General features: G+C 34.0%; 1 protein-coding gene across 1 annotated transcript; it reads left to right on the top strand.

The window, feature by feature from the left end:
• Positions 1 to 5,647: 5,647 nt before the first annotated feature.
• Positions 5,648 to 8,762, top strand: LOC141631191 (uncharacterized). The gene is made up of 6 exons (XM_074443891.1): positions 5,648 to 5,918; positions 6,034 to 6,179; positions 6,294 to 6,519; positions 6,603 to 6,667; positions 7,229 to 7,573; positions 8,064 to 8,762. The coding sequence occupies exons 1-6, from the start codon at positions 5,648 to 5,650 to the stop codon at positions 8,556 to 8,558; spliced, it is 1,548 nt and encodes a 515-aa protein (XP_074299992.1). The 3' UTR covers positions 8,559 to 8,762.
• Positions 8,763 to 12,697: the final 3,935 nt, after the last annotated feature.

The following is a 12,697-nucleotide window of genomic DNA, read 5'->3' as shown; positions in this document are numbered from 1 at the left end:
TAATACCTGCGCAACAAAGAATGAGCCAACCATATGAACTGAACTTTGAGATTTTCGTAAAACAGGTTAAGGCCAACACCAAAACATTGAAAGGTGAGGACTAACTAACCATGTATGAATAACCATGATTGATAGCATTCGATGCAGGCTCTTTCAGCAAGTGCGTAGCGCGGCGTGCCAGTCTTAACCTCCTATACCTGAGCACCACAGAACCTATTGTCAGTGTTATCAATTCCCTTTATGTTTTCGGTGCGCCTAGTTAGCCGCAAATTAAATAATGAGTATACATAACAGTTCAAAAGCAGTCACAGTCAGTGGGATGCCCGCCTCGGTATCTCGAAACCATGACTTGCACGACTGCTCACCGGCTGACAGAGCAAGCAACAGTTGGGCCCGATATAGTGAACCCTGTGCAAGAGCGTAACACAAGTTTATTAAAATTCAGGAGAAGCATTATCGCAAACCAAGCAACATAGCTGAATACGGCAAAGTTATTGACCCTAAAAATCAAAACTAAAAAATCTGCAAAATTATTGACCCTAAAAATGGAAATAGGATGAGACTGTCTCACAAAGTAACGAACAAAAAATAAGGTAAGATGGGATACCAAGAAGGCTCTAGTTTGTCGAATTGGAGCTGAAAGGGAACCACTCAGGTCGAATCACCAGACTCAATTGCTGCAATAAGCTACACAATTTAGCAAACAAACACATGCTTATAAGTAGAAGGCCAACGGAGAACAAAAAACAAACACCTAATATCGTGAAAAAAAACCGTTCGGACAAATGTGAAAGCTCATTAAAGGAAACCGGACAACAACATGCAAATACTCAGTTCGGTAGCAAGAAAAAGAGGGGCAAACGGTAATGGGACTAAATTGATAGGCAAATCGCTTACCTTTACCTTATAGAATTGAATCAGAAGTTGGAAGAGATTCCAGCCCCAGGAGCATCTCCATGGCTCTAATTAACTGACCAAAATGCCAAAATGAGAAAGAGGAAGAGGTTAATCATCTAATCTAATATAAAAGGGGGATGGGGTGAGCAAACTAATAAACAACGAGAAAAAGGAAAATCCTGGGAAACGATGAGTAAACTAACTAACAACAACAAGAAGAATAAAATAGCTAATGGAAATAAGGAAAAGCCCCAGAAAATAAGAGTAAACTCACCCAAAAAGGATAAAGGAAGTCGTGTATGGCCCAGAAAAAATCAGTCGCCAGCATCATTAGCCGCACCGCCATCGTTAAAGTTGGATGAAATTCCAATCTGTTTCTATTTTTTTTTATCCAAAAGACTACTACCCTATTTCCTAAAGTAAAATCATTTCAAAAGCGAGTCATAAAGGTGGTTGTACTATTATATGGGTAATGCAAAGCAAAGATTGACCAACAATAACAGTAAGAAGATTAAAAATATATAATTTCATTTGAAAGAAATTATTAAACATACCTAATGCAGATGGGTCTCTAACCCAAACACGACATTCCAACTGAATGCGGGTTCTTTCTCGGTATCCTGAATGGGTCCATTGAGACGAGCCATCTACACATAAAATATGCAAACATTGCAGAAGCAAATTAATAGAAAAAGTCAAAGCAATTACTTTACAAAGTTAATTTCAGGATTCAATGAATAACGAAAGAAGTTGCAAAGAAGTTCAAAAAGAGAGATGCTTAACATCAACAGTTAGTTACTGTGACATGAGATTTATCTTCTGCTATGTTGAGTTATGATAAATTGATTTTGCAGGTCACTCACATAGGCCTAAAAGCCTAATTAATCGTGTGCTCGGTGTTTTAGCTTGTGAAAGAGATGGAAAAGAGTCGAACAGAGGGTTGTAGAGGACGGCTAATCATTCCATTAGTGTGGTTGCTCTCGAAGAACTAACTGTTGACTAATAGATATTTTAACCAAGCCACTGGCATTATAAATCATAATCAAAGTCAAACTAAATATCCTCCTATATCATTGATGAATCATCCAAATTGTGGAGTCATACGATATAATGTCAAAATATCGAACAATCACAATTTCCTAACAGTCTATCACAACAATAATGTCAAAAAATAGACGCAATTAAACGAGGCCGTTCCGATTCAATCCACAAATTACTGTCAAAACATTTATCAACAAATGAGCAAATTGATCCATAACAATATCATTTAACCCAACACTTAATCTGAATAACACTGCCTAAAAGTTTACAGTTTCAACAGTAGCAGAAAGATGACATCTTTATCCAAAACCACATCCAATATAATGAAATTCAGCAGTATAGAGGAGATGATGCTCTAAATTACCTGTAATTTGAAAGATACGTTTTTCTTATCTCCCTTAAGAGAAGCATTAGAATCACAGCTGCTCATCTTAGTCCTTCCCTGTAAAATCAAATTTCAAACCCAAACTTAATTCCCATTCATTTATCCTGTCAGTGTCCGCTTTCCAAGTCTGCTGCGTTTTCACAATTTAAAGGGTTGAGTGATCAATCTGACACAGAACTATTGAGCCAAACTTCATCAAAAAACCAAAATCCCACTTCTAATTTGTATCTTGTGAATCCAATGACCTGCCTATCCCCTCTCTATACCCCTTCCCCATGCTTTGTGCCCCCTCCCACTCCATCTCTTTAAACAAGAAACAACGGCGAGGACACCGCACATGAGAAAACAATCTGAACAAAACCAAGCAAATACGTTCTCCCTCCTTCCCTCCTATCAAGAGTCCATGGCGATGATACTAATGTCTAATCATCACAAGAATCTATATCTCACTGAAACACCCCTGGTAATTATACATCTTCATTGCCAACATTTGTTTCCTAGGTTATCTACATGTGACCTACTAAGTCAACTACACAAATCCTATCACTAATATATCCTAAATCTACGAATATTTACAACAAACCTAGAACCTAAAACACAATTGACAACTACAACCCTTAAAACTGAAAAAAGGCGAATCTAGAACCTGAACTTTTGGCCGATTTTCGTTGCCCTCAACAACTACAGCAACAACACCTGCAATCATAACCACAGTCCACAAACCCCCAAAATATAATCAATATAATAAGTGAAAGAATCATATGATAGTAACAAATAAATCGAAAATTAAATTAAACTACCTAAAAATGAACCAAGCCAATTTGATCATACCTCATAAACTTAAATCAATTGAGGACATGGCTGAGTTGCTCTAAATCCGGCAGCAACCTTAAACAAAAAACAAAAAACAAAAAAATGGATTTGAGTCATTCGTGTTGACAATAGTTAAGTTAAAATTGACAGCCACATAAACATCATTATGATAAGGATTGAGAAAGGAACCCACATAAACAAAAAAACAAAAAAATCAGCAATATGTTGACTACTTAACAATAAGTTAAAACGAGAAAGGAACCAGATTAGTTTGAAAAAAATCAACAAATAATAGGATTCAAGATTAGAATTAAATACCCAGGTCTTGATTAGAGAACTGGATCAAAGCTGCTAGGTTTTTGTATTGAGGAGTGAGGAGAGGGTTGGGTGAGAATGACAGAAAGAAAAGGTGAGACTGTGAGAGTGTGGCTGTAAGTGAAGGAGAAATGGAGGGATGAGATTTAGAGGGGGAATCCAACGGTGGAGAAGGAACTTGGCAGGGCACTATTCATCGCTACAGTTACCCCAAGTATAAACTTTTTAAGGGGTTAAGGATTTAGTATAGATTGCTATTCATCTTCCACCTGGCCCCCCTTGATTTATATGTGCATGTTCAAGCCCATTAAACTACCCCGTAAAATTCTCTATTGAGTATTGGGCTATTGGCTATTGAGTTACATACTATTAGACCATCCCCAAGCAAGGTCAATTGCTAGGTCATGACCTTGCTTGGTCACACTAATCACCACTTAATTAGAAAATTATGGTGACCTTTGGAGAGAAGAGGTCAATTTGTGACATTTGGTGGAGCAAATTGACCTACCTCATGACCTATATGTGGCGATATATGATTGGTTGACAATATTAATAATTAATAAAAAATATATATATGAAAAAGGTTATATAATGTTGAGAGATGTAATTGGTTGGAAAGTGAAAAATGATTGAGTTGATGACCTAGGTCGTGACCTTCTGCTTGGGAGGGTGAAAGTAGGTCAAGATAATTAAAGTGGGATTAAGACCTTGTTTGGTTACACCTTCAATTCATGGGAATTCTAAATTCCCATGAATTAAGTTTTGAGTAACTTGTTTGGTTACCCCCCATATTGCAAAATGGGGGAGTTTCCAACTCCAAGGGAGAATTGAACTCCTACATGATGTAGGAGTTTGTTTACCAACCCCTCCCTAGGTAATTGGAAACTCCCACATCTTATTTCCTTGAAAATTACCCATTTACCCCTAAAAAAAGAGAAAGTTTCAAAGGTTTGCATAAACGTAGGATCACTGCCCTATTTCTCTCATATGAAGTTATAGAACCAGGTTTGCACACAGCTCATCAACACCATTCACAAGCAAATAAGCAATAAGGTATGATCTCATATTATTATTTATTCCATCTACAAATTTTTTTGTCTATTCTCATCCATTATTGCTCATCCCGATTGTATCTGTTTCGTTTTTATTGTTAATTTGTATTTTTTTTTGATTGAATGTTTGGTTCGGATACTGTATGTATTAATTGAAAAAAAAAACTATTGTTTTTGTGATATTAACCTTTTCAAATTAGGATATGACATAAAATGTTAGATACTAATAAATTAGTATATGGTAGGATGAGGTGATGAACCAGGGTTTTAGGGTGAGGTTTTTAAAATAGCTCAAAAGACATAATTCAATTGTCAAATATGTAAAATAAACGTATAGTTAATAATGATGGGTAGTACCAAACAAAAAAAAATAATAATGATGGGTTCGGTGATCGCTAATTTTGAATTGAAGGGGTAAACAACGTTGATGCAGGGGAGTGGACCTTCTAGAGTGGTTTATTTTAATAGAAAGGGGACAAGTATGTCATCGATGATGACACAAGCTCTCTCAATTGACCACATCAACAAAACGAGCACTACGAATCATACTTTTAACGCAAATTCTTATTTGTGACGGTCGATATCCGTCACAAGCTTGTGACGGGTCAAGTAAACTCACATGAGAGAATAAAGAGAAATTATTTGTGAATCCCTATGTATTCTACTTTTTGTCTTATATACCTATATCGGTAATACTTAACCCGTCACAAGCTTGTGACGGATATATCCGTCACAAGTAAGACCTATTGTACTTTTAATAAGAGACTTCACATGTTCTAAAACCAACTCAGGTTTCAACAAAACTCGATTAACTCTAGCTTCGTTCTGCTGCCATATCACATATCATCAAGCAATGATTGATGCATTGACAGCCTATTTTCTTAATTTAGTGCATTTCTTTCCGTTGATTGCATTTAGAATGTCCTTGGGACTCACTTGAGCACAATTCTTCTGCTATTTTCACAGTCTTGAAATAAATTCTCATGACTCTCGACCTGACTTTAGTCCAAGCCCATAAAGGTGTCATTGGTAGAATATGTTAAGTATAGTTGTTATTATAATTAATAGCGTGATATTCATAGCTTGTTGGGTATTGTTGTTAACTTTCAATTGTTTATTAATCTTAGGTGGGTGTTTTTCTACGATGGCTCGACTGTCTTTGAGTAAACGGAAGAAGATAGTTGTTACATATATTGTGATATATAGACAAATGCTTTTGATGGTTATGGAGACTATTGTTGAATTATTATGTCTTCTAGCAAATTTAAATAGTAAGATTATGAAATCTATGACATATGTGTTTGACAACTCCATTGATGAAAGAATTCAAGCAAGACTTTTAAATCTTAGGTCAATTATACATGGGAATGATGTAGTATGTTTCGATAACCTTAGGATGGATAGATCATGCTTTGGTAAGTTATGTGAGTTGCTTAGGGATGTCGGTAGGCTTGAAGGGAATAGAAACACGAGTTTAGAGGAAATGGTTGCATTATTTCTTTTTACACTTTCTCATGACACGAAAAATAGAAGAACTCAGTTATATTTTAGAAGAAGTGGAGAGACTGTATCCAGACATTTCAATTCAGTTCTTCTTGCCGTGCTTAGATGTCATCATCTTTTGTTCAAGAAACCTGAACCGATTACTGAAAATTGCTAAGATGAAAGATGAAACTGTTTTAAGGTAAGAAAATAAATCATGATTTTATGGTGACTTTATGAGTTCCAATTTTATTTCTCTCTCTTTTTTTTAAGTTTACTAATGACATATGTGCGTCTATATTTTGTAGAATTGCTTGGGTGCTTTAGATGGAACACATATTAAGCTTCGTGTTGGAGGGGAGGATAAAGTTAGGTTTAGAACTAGGAGAGGAGAACTTACTACTAATGTTCTCGCGGCCTGCACACGTGATATGCAATTTGTTTATTTGTTGCCCGGTTGGGAGGGTTCGACACATGATAATAGAATTCTCCGTGATGCACTATCTAGGAATAATCCTTTGAGAGTATCGCAAGGTAATATCAATAACCGATTTGAGTTTGCTATTGTAAAATATTAACCAATTTAAGATATTAAGATATTATTGTCTCTATTTTAGGGTATTATTATCTATGCGATGCTGGATATATGAATTGTGAGGGATTTTTAACACCATTTAGAGGAGTAAGATATCATTTGAGTATTTGGAAGAAGGGTGCTCAACCAACATGCAAAGAAGAGTATTTTAACATGAAGCACTCTCAAGCAAGAAATGTCATAGAAAGATGTTTTGGATTGTTGAAAATGAGATGGGGTATTCTAAGAAATACCACTTGGTATTCTAGAAAAACAATGTCTAGGATAATTTTTGGGTGTGCCTTATTGCATAATTTTATTCGAACAAACATGACGGTAGATCCTTTGGAATCTCTCGTACAAGATGGTGGTGAGGAGGAAGATGATGAATGCATTGATACCATGGAAACAAGTGCCTCTTGGACTACATTTAGAAATGAGCTAGCTACTCAAATGTATAATGCTTGGTTGGAAACAACAACTTCGTAAATTTGACATATGGTTTTTGAATGTACTTTGTATTTGACTATTTGTTACCATTGAGAGATGTTAGAATGCTCTATTTAGTTTTTTTTTTTATAAACTTGTTTATGCATTTATTTTTGTTTTGTATATCTATGTTTTATTGTTTTATAATGATTATTAAATTCATTTATAAATCTTTTTTAGAGTCAGATTTTTGTCATTGTGATGACTACTCACTCAAGGTGGTCAAGTGTTGAGGATCAAGCACTTGTAAGTGCTATGCAAGATCTTCTCGTCCTCGGTGGATGGAAAGCAGATAACGGTCAGTTCAAAAATGGTGCTTACTCCAAGATTGAAACTCTTTTGGAGGAAAAATTGCCTGGATGTGGAAAGAGAGCCAAACCACATATTGAATCAAGAGTTAAGACTTTAAGAAAACAATTTGATGCGATTACGGATATGTTAAGTCCACAAGCTAGTGGTTTCGGTTGGAATGATGAACAAAAGTTTGTTACATGTGAACACTCAGTTTGGGAAGCTTGGCTAAAGGTAATTTTGAGCTACACTTATTTATTTTAATGTACTCCCAACATTTCGGTTATTATTTGTTAGTCTTCTGAAGTCGGAAATATCTGTCTTAATATTATATAAAAGGGTCAAATATCATCTCACATGGATTAATACAACCGACTTATTAAGACGATTACATCCATCTTAAAACATCAAGTTTCAAGTTGTTTCTTACTAGTACTAGGAATGTAAGTATGCATAGTAGTGGGAAAGTATGCATAGTAGTGATAGTATTGTACTCCTTTGTTTAGTCCGTTAGGGATAACTTCAAGTTATTGTTTCTAGCTAGTGTAGCAACTCTATTAAATAAGCTTTTTCTATTCATCGAAAAGGTTATAATATATGATGTTATTTGTTTACCAACTAGGTTTAGCTAAAGATAATTTTCCCTTATGTATTTTTAATGTATTGTTACTGAATTTTAACTATATGTTTAACATATTATATAATTATTATGTTCTATCGACAGAGCCAGAAAAATGCTGTAGGATTAAGAAATAGGCCTTTCCCCTTATATGACGAGTTAGCAAAAATTTGGGGTAAAGATAGGGCTAACGGCAACGAGGGCGGTAGCGTGCAAGATGCACTAGAGGAGATGGAGAACGAAGTTAGAGGTGAACAAGAAGAAATTGAAGAAGAAGAAATTCATATCTCTAACACATCAGGGATGTCAAGTACTGAAGTTGAGGCGTCGCCATCAAGTGCACCTGTTAATAAGAAGACAAAAAAGGCTAGAACTGAAACAATTGAAGCCTTAAGAGAATTTTCTGGCCAGCTTAATAAAATGACTGATGTGATGAAAACCGCAGGCGAGCACATAGGAAGGCTTGCCAATTCTTTTAAACATGAGTCCGAGTCTGCTGACAGAAGAATGCAAGTTATTTCGGAAGTAATGAAGATCGAAGGGTTAACACGTGCTGAAGTTATTTTTGGCTTCAAAAAAAGTTGCTACGGATCCCCTTGACGTTGATTTTTTTTTCAGCCTTCCGGATGATTATAGAAGTGCATATGGTTATGGCTTGTTGATTCCGGAGCGGTCTAATTAGTTCTAGCTTGTTTGGAAGTACTTCTAGCGGGCGAATTTGTTAAATTATAATAATTGCCATTTGAATTATGTTCAAGTTCGAAATTGGACAAAAGTTGTAGCTTATGATCGCATATGCAGTGTAGCTAGATAATTTGTTTTTTTTTTTCGACAATGAAACTTTAGATGAATTGGAGTTAATGTTGATTTTGGTGTGAAACTGTCGTTACTTTGATTTAATTTTTAAGTAGAGTTAAAATGTTATATTATAGGTTGAACAAATAAGGTGTTAGTAATATCATGGAGGGGTATATTGGTAAAAAAAATTAAATTCAGGTGAATTGACATGGTTCAACCAAACACTATATGGGAGTTTAATTCCTAGGAAAAACAAACTCCCACAAGGCAACCAAACATGTTTTTTGCATTTCATGGGAATTACATATGGGAGTTGAATTCCAGTGAATTGCATATTAACACAGGAGTTCAATTCCCGCATCAACCAAACGAGCACTAAGAGTAAAACCGGGTCGCGACCTAATTAGCGCGACCTCTGCTTGGGGATGGTCTTATAGTGTTACTTTTGTTACCTTCATAAATAAATCACAAACTAAGTATAATATGGTCTAATACTGTGAGACGGGCTATTTATGTTAAATAAATATTCATCTATTACTAATAAATAAATTGTCATTTTACATAATGATACCGTCTTATAATGTGAGTTTATTTAGTTCACGTAAGTATAAATTTTTAAACTATCTTGAAAATCTTCGTATGAACTATAGAAATTGATAACACATAAACACTTAATATTGATTTTCAATGTCAGGTAAATTCATTATCGAATTTGATTTTATGTACAATAATAATTAGTTGTTCTGTATGTTGTCATACGAGGGAAACAAATTTAATTTGTTAGTCATTTTAATTTTCTTTTTCCCATGCATCTGATACATGATTTATATGCGCATTGAAAATGGTGCAATCAAACTCTGAAAGAAAATACTGTAATACTTCCTCCATTCAACTCACTCTACCACTTTCCTTTTTCACACTTGCCAACGCGTGTTTTACGCGCTCAATATTGTTAGCTACGTATTTGCAAAAATTATAAACGTTAGATATTTTTAATGTACTCGTAAAGACGAATCAAACAATATCCCACATAAATATATTTCCACTTACGTATCGAGAGAAAATCGAAATTTAATACACAATTGTGAATAGTGTACAAAAGTGAAATAAGTAGAGTGGAGTTGAATGAAGGAAGTAGACAAGAGTATTAGTTAGACGAAATAAAGTATTTTAGCTACTCCTTTCATATTGTATAGCTCCTAAACTTTTTCTAGAAAAACAAATTATTTAACTTTGGTATCTCGATGAATTAAACTGTTTTAACACCAAAAAATGAATCAAACTCTTTAAGAAAAACGAAGTCATCAAATAGCATATCCACTCTCTTAATTTTATTATTTTTAGGAAAAAGTTAGGTAATTTTAAGGTTACTAATTAAGAATTAAACAATTGATTTTTTTTTTTTTTTTTTTTATTTAAGTTAGATGATTTCACGGAATCTAATCTAGGAACTTTTAAAATTGTACTCGGTTATGATAGGGTAAGAATATTCGAATTATGTAAGTACAACTCAATTTGTTTGTGGCCCCCCTCGAATTTTTTTTCAAGATCCGCCACTGGGTAGGCTTGTAGTTAGCTTAGACATTTATGATTTATGATTATATTATAATCAGGGACGTCTTTAAGCCTCTGCGGCCGCACATGAATTTTAAATTTTGGGCTAAGTCAAAGTAATAGAAATGATAAATGAATATAGAGCATTAAAAGCTTAATGAAATATAGCGTATATAATTAGTTTTAACTATGTCCCATTTTATTATATTGTTCTTATGTGATTAGAATCATGCTTAACAACCAGCTAATCAAGTGTGGTTGTGTGGTGATTGCTCATTTTATTTCTTGGTCATGCTTTTACCTCTTCAAAGCCAATAACGAAGAGATTACTCTTTATTGTCGATAATGAACACCTTGAATTATACAAAGAAAATACAAAATAAAAATTGAGGAACAACATTAGACTAAAATCCTAGATGCAGATGTCAGGCAAAGAAGTAACAACTCCCAATCAAATTAAATTAAATGTAAACATATGCCGCCCGTACCTTTGCTTAATGCATTTTCTTGAATTATTGGTACGTTACTATCGTTGACCGATTGCTGCCAAAATTCATGCTCATCCCACCCAAATCTAATGGTCATTAAGCCAACATAACTTCTAATTATTACTCTAATTTAATTTCCACCTACTAACATTAAAGTTATTTTGATTATTGTAATAACTATGTGGACATAAATGTGTCACTAGATTAGTAATAAAGTTTTTTCTTATTGATAATTACGTTATAGCACTAAAACTAATTTAGCATTATGGTCGCCATCGTAATAGACTAGGTCCTATTTTTTTGAACTTAATTTTAGCTCATTTAAGTTTAGTTCGGTTTTATTCAGTTCAGTTTAGCTTTATTCAATTCAGTTCAGCTCTTCTCTTAACAAATTAACTCTTATTTCAGCTTCAGTAAATTCTGTTCAGTTCAGTTCACACAGTTTCAGTTCAAAAGAACATAGTCAATAGAGTAATCGGAGATTAATATATGGTCATAATAGTGATAGGCTTAGTGATGATTATAGTTTGTATTGTACTATATATATGGTGTAGTACATTGTACATGTAAGCAAACTAGCCACAAAATATAATTGAAGGCCGTTTTAAATTTAAAAATGACATATTTTTTATGCTATGTGTTTATGTGGCAGTTAATTTTGATTACAGTTACTTTGTCATAAGTTTAAGATTGTATCTTAAGCAAACTAGTTGATTTAATTTACTCTTAAGAAGTAACCCGGGACTCACAAAAGTTCGATAAATCAAGTAAGTTTTAAGTTAAATTTGGTCTAAAATTTAGTCGGGTGACTTCCGTGAAATGAATCAATGACTGCCAGATTCAAAATGACTCGTATCCCAAATAACGTACTTGATAATAGCATATCAGAGGTTAACTACTTGAAATGACCGGCCCGGTATGAAATATACACATAAAAAGATCCATACTAGACCACGTCGACAAATAGAGCCCAAATACCCCATTTGCCAACACTAATCCTGCCCCGTCTATAAATTTTAAATAATATTTGCGAGTTATTTACGATTAACAGGACAAGTATCTTTGTAAATTTTTCAAAATGACTTTTGTATACTCTTACCAATTCTACGGGATCTGACGAATCAGGTTCAATGGATGGAATGACCAATTAACAGTTCCATCTAATTACATTACATTACTTCCTTGACTTCTAATTTGTAGGCACCAAATTAAAAATGCTAAAGGATTATCATGGAGTAAAGAATACGAGCAAAGCGGGTATATATGCATGCATCATATTGCTTTGGTAATCCACTATTTCAATGTGGAATTCAAGTCACTAGCCAAATGCCATGAACTTGGAAAATGATTCGAAGTAGAGACTAGTTCTAAAAAAAAATTAAAGTGTATTCCTTAAACTTTACTTCATTACCAATAGGAACGTTTACGGTGTACCATGTTTGAGAGGATTACCTACAATTTGTCTGGATTATGTTAACTTAACTTACACAAATTCTTATTTAAGACGGGCGGGGCATATCCGTCTTAGATATAAAACGGATTAGATAGTTAAAATAAGATAAAAAAAACATAATACATTAAAAATGACAAAAAAACTAGTCTCATTTAACAATATGAGTTACCATATGATCGATCATTTTAAATTTAAAACGGATGTAATTGTTTTAAGGAGACTCGTTAATACGTAGCATGTCAATATAATATACGAGTAACTATTTCACATGCTTGGAATTGGGATGTGTGATATACTTTGATGAGTTGGATCTTATGTATATGGATATACACAAACCTCGTATATCGACATTATGTTAGTTAATCGAATATAGTACTAAATCGTACGAGTAAAGAATTGTAAATCAAATGATCATAAGGTAGGCTTGTAACTTTAATTTGAGAATT

The sequence above is a fragment of the Silene latifolia genome, chromosome Y, assembly GCF_048544455.1.
Source record: "Silene latifolia isolate original U9 population chromosome Y, ASM4854445v1, whole genome shotgun sequence".
In the NCBI taxonomy this organism is placed as follows: domain Eukaryota; kingdom Viridiplantae; phylum Streptophyta; class Magnoliopsida; order Caryophyllales; family Caryophyllaceae; genus Silene; species Silene latifolia.
The sequence above is the reverse complement of the archived record's forward strand: the minus strand, read 5'-3'. Positions and strand labels throughout refer to the sequence as shown.

Excerpts from the sequence above, each read along its gene's own strand:
- LOC141631191 (XM_074443891.1), top strand. The coding sequence starts at position 5,648 with ATGGCTCGACTGTCTTTGAGTAAACGGAAGAAGATAGTTGTTACATAT. Across the intron at positions 5,919-6,033 it reads GATGGATAGATCATGCTTTG|AAGAACTCAGTTATATTTTA; the intron begins GTAAGTTATGTG and ends CACGAAAAATAG. Across the intron at positions 6,180-6,293 it reads CTAAGATGAAAGATGAAACT|AATTGCTTGGGTGCTTTAGA; the intron begins GTTTTAAGGTAA and ends TATATTTTGTAG.